The 3,722-nt window shown below is 37.4% G+C and overlaps 1 protein-coding gene across 1 annotated transcript; it reads right to left on the bottom strand.

Annotated features, from left to right (window-relative positions):
• Window positions 1–253: 253 nt before the first annotated feature.
• On the bottom strand, window positions 254–3,253 carry LOC105958600 (26S proteasome regulatory subunit 6B homolog). The gene is given in 5 exon segments (XM_088813513.1): window positions 254–462; window positions 564–716; window positions 816–974; window positions 1,078–1,308; window positions 2,790–3,253. Coding segments are annotated over 5 exon segments (1,017 nt in total). The 5' UTR covers window positions 3,246–3,253; the 3' UTR covers window positions 254–444.
• Between the last annotated feature and the right edge of the window lie 469 nt (window positions 3,254–3,722).

Raw genomic sequence — 3,722 nt, 5'->3', positions numbered from 1 at the left:
GTAAATCTATTTGAAAATAGAAACTTCCAGTGATTCAGACTTCCTAATCAATCAAGTCTCGTTTAATTGATGATTTAAGTCATAATCAATTCAATTATTATGTTTTATTTGTTGTTTGGTTAGTGGAATAACTTTTCCAATCAGATCACAATTCTTGAAAAATTAACTACAATCTATAATCTTGGTTTATTGAGTGAGATTGTGTATCGAACTTCACATATTCAAAGTTATACATAAAACTGCATACACTAACTTTGGATAAATCTTATCTTGAAAGAACAAACGTAGCACAGGTATGTAATAATCATGGATAATCATCATTATATAATACAAATATCACTCGAGGGTAAATAATCTTCGAATAAAGTAGAGTCTTGATAAATTAATAATATCATTAAATAATAGTTTCTTCTTGTCCCGATTCAGTAAAAACTTACTAAATTATTAGTTCGCAGTGCAAACCTACATAAAAAAAAAAAAAAAAAACAGATATATAAAAATTCAAATACATGTTTTTTTATCTCGATGCAGAATAATTGTATAAAGTCGTGAAATTTCTTCACCTGAAAGATTAGCCTCTTTTGCCTTCTATCTGGCAAAGGGAACTCGATTCTACGATCAAGTCTACCTGGACGAAGAAGCGCAGGATCTAACGTGTCGGCCCGATTTGTTGCCATTATAACCTTCACATTAACCGTCAGATCAAATCCATCCATCTGCACAGACACAAAAAATCAAAATAGAACGTAACGAATAATTTGAATACGCAACCCGAAATTTATACGAGAAAGGAATATGCCATTTTAGAACCGAACCTGATTCAACAATTCCAAGAGAAGTCATTGGACTTCTCGATCGGCTCCCCTTTGAGCATCGAACCTGGCGGTAGCAATTGCATCTACCTCGTCGATGAAAACTATCGCAGGTGAATTTTTTTTCGCGAGCCGAAAAACGTCACGAACCATTCAAGGACCCTGACAACATAAACAAAAAAAAAAATCTCAAATACTTTCTATCAAGCAAATAAATAAACGTGGCTATATAATCGAAAAAAAATCCGTTGATTCAGAAACATACTTCGCCCAAATACTTTTGAACAAATTCCGAGGCAACAACTCGAATGAAGGCGGCAGTTGTGTGGTGAGCAACAGCCTTGGCAAGCATGGTTTTACCAGTGCCAGGTGGACCGTACAGCAACACGCCACGTGGCGGATCTATGCCTATTTGTTCCTACAACCCAGGGTGAGTCAGAGGTAGCTCTACGGCTTCGCGTATTTCTTGCTTTTGGATTTCACATCCTCCAATATCCTGATATGCATCAGCAAACGGAAATCCACATGGTTTTATTTACCATCTTTTCGAGAGTAACCAATTATGCACCTCTTTTTTTTACATCCCGACTCGTATTGAACGACGATAGAACAGTATAAACTGTTGGCCTCATAAGAAAAAAAAAACAAGAAAATGCACGATGATCAACCAGCAAATAATATCTTTACGTCTTCCACAAGAAAAAAAGTACTCGAAAAATGTACTGTCGAAATGCTTAAATTGCCGACTTTTAGAAACAATTAGCACATAAGATAGACACTACGTAAAAAGGGAAACAAATCGAGGCTCAAATACTATTAAACTACAGAAACTTTATGTTATGCAAAATAATTTACACGGAACTATGAATAGGTAATTAATAGAGCCTTTCACCAACTGCGACTTCGACTTGTACGGATAATGTCATGAATACAGCTACTAGCAAATTGGTTGATTAGCAAGCGCGGTTTACGAATGTTTATTTAGCAATGTTCGGTTTTTTTTTCTTTTTTTTTTTCAAAAATCAAACAACAGAGAGATTTTACTAAGCAATGGAGTACGAAAGCGACCATTTAACCGGAAAAGATAGCATTTCTTTAGCTTGACAAAGCACCGAGACAATTTCCAAACGCTAGTTCGTTACATACAGCATCACACACACTGATAGATACAGATTAAGGATATAGAGATAAACACTCAAACTACAATAAAAGATAAAATAAAGGTAGATTTAATGCAAGAATCTTAAACATAAAATCCACCAAGTAGGTTGTCCGTATGGAGAGGACAATGCTCCAGAATTTCACACAGTATACTAATTCAAATCCCCCTAAAAACTAACAAGGAAAAACTATTTATATAAAACTAACATTAACTTCCTAATAACTAAATAGAAACTGTTATTCAAATCTCCTGGAATTGTATCACACACACACGACACACACACATGACACACACACACACACACACACACACACACACACGACACACAAATCAGTCATAAAACCCTGAAACATATATTTTAGGGTAAATTACAAACACCCCCCGAAGGTATGATCAAATTACGAAAACCCCCCTCTTGTTTGGATAAATACAACCACCCTTCAACTCCTCAAATTTAGTGGAATCTTCGAGATTATATGGAATATTATCACTTTTGTACCCGTTTTATCCCATTCGAACTATACAATTTGAAGCAAGATGATCATAACATGTGTTTTTTGGCTTGTATATATCAGATTGTGGTGCATTAGAAACTGTATTTTTACACAAAACGAGTACAAATTAGAGCATATTCCACGAAATCTAGATGATTATGTTGAATTTGACACCATAAGGGTGGAGGTGTAAGAAAAAATCATAGTTGAGGGAGGTAGATGTAATTAACTAAAAACTCCTAAAACCCTAAATTATTTAAATAAATAAATAAAAGAAAAAAACAAGAATTAAAAGATGAAGAATTAATGAATGAAACTTACAGTGTAATTAACGTCGGGCTTCTCTGACTGGTTAAGGAGCGATACACTGGAGTCGAACTCGGACGGAAGAACGCCGACGAGGGCGATGGTTTCATGGTGCAGCGCCACGGAGGCGGAGGGTTTGAGGAGCTCGCGGTTGACAATGCTGAGGACCAGAACGTAGTAGTTCGACCCGATTGACGACCCAAGTATTGCGTTGTTCTGATCGATCATCTCCATGAACTGTCCGATGGCTAGTGGGCTCAACTGAATCCTCTTCACCTCCTCCTGCGCGTGGAGCAGCTCGCGTCGGAGGCTCTTGTGCTTTTCCTTCACGCACTCTCGGCGTTGCAGGGTTTTGAGGCGGAAGTAGAGGTCTTTGGCGGCGGAGGGAGATGGGTCCCGTTCTGGTCCGGGTCGGGTTGGCGGTGGTCCGGGGGCTGAGGGTTTCGGGTCGAGAACAATTGCGGACGCCATTGATGGTTTTTTGAGTTTTATTCGGAAGAGGTGGGAAATGGGGGGTTTGAATGGATGTGTTTGGGAAGAAGAAAGTCAATACGGCGTCGTATCGTCCCACTAACCGCCTTTTCTCTCCTTTCAAATTATTTGTCTATAAACTTTTGGCAAATATTACTTCACCCCCTAAGAAAATCAAGTTCTTGCACCAAACCCCCTACAAACACAAAACAAGCGATAATGTACCCCTTAAAAATTATTGAATTCAAATTGGAGTGTTTCAGAAGGGTAAATTTGTCATTTATAGTAGAAGTGTTCCAACACAATTTTTTTATATACAAATAATGGAATATGTGTATTTTTTCAAACTGAATAAATCGTGTTTGCTTTGTTCTTCGGTTCTTCTTCAATGCTATTTGGCGATTCTTGATTTTGTGGTTTTCCCATTTCAGACTCTATTGGTGGTAGTATAGTTGTGTTTACTTCTTCTCCATTTTC

Source organism: Erythranthe guttata, chromosome 14 (genome assembly GCF_056151865.1).
Source record: "Erythranthe guttata isolate IM_541 chromosome 14, IM_541, whole genome shotgun sequence".
NCBI classification, from domain to species: Eukaryota; Viridiplantae; Streptophyta; class Magnoliopsida; order Lamiales; family Phrymaceae; genus Erythranthe; species Erythranthe guttata.
This window is presented reverse-complemented; position numbering and strand designations above follow the sequence as displayed.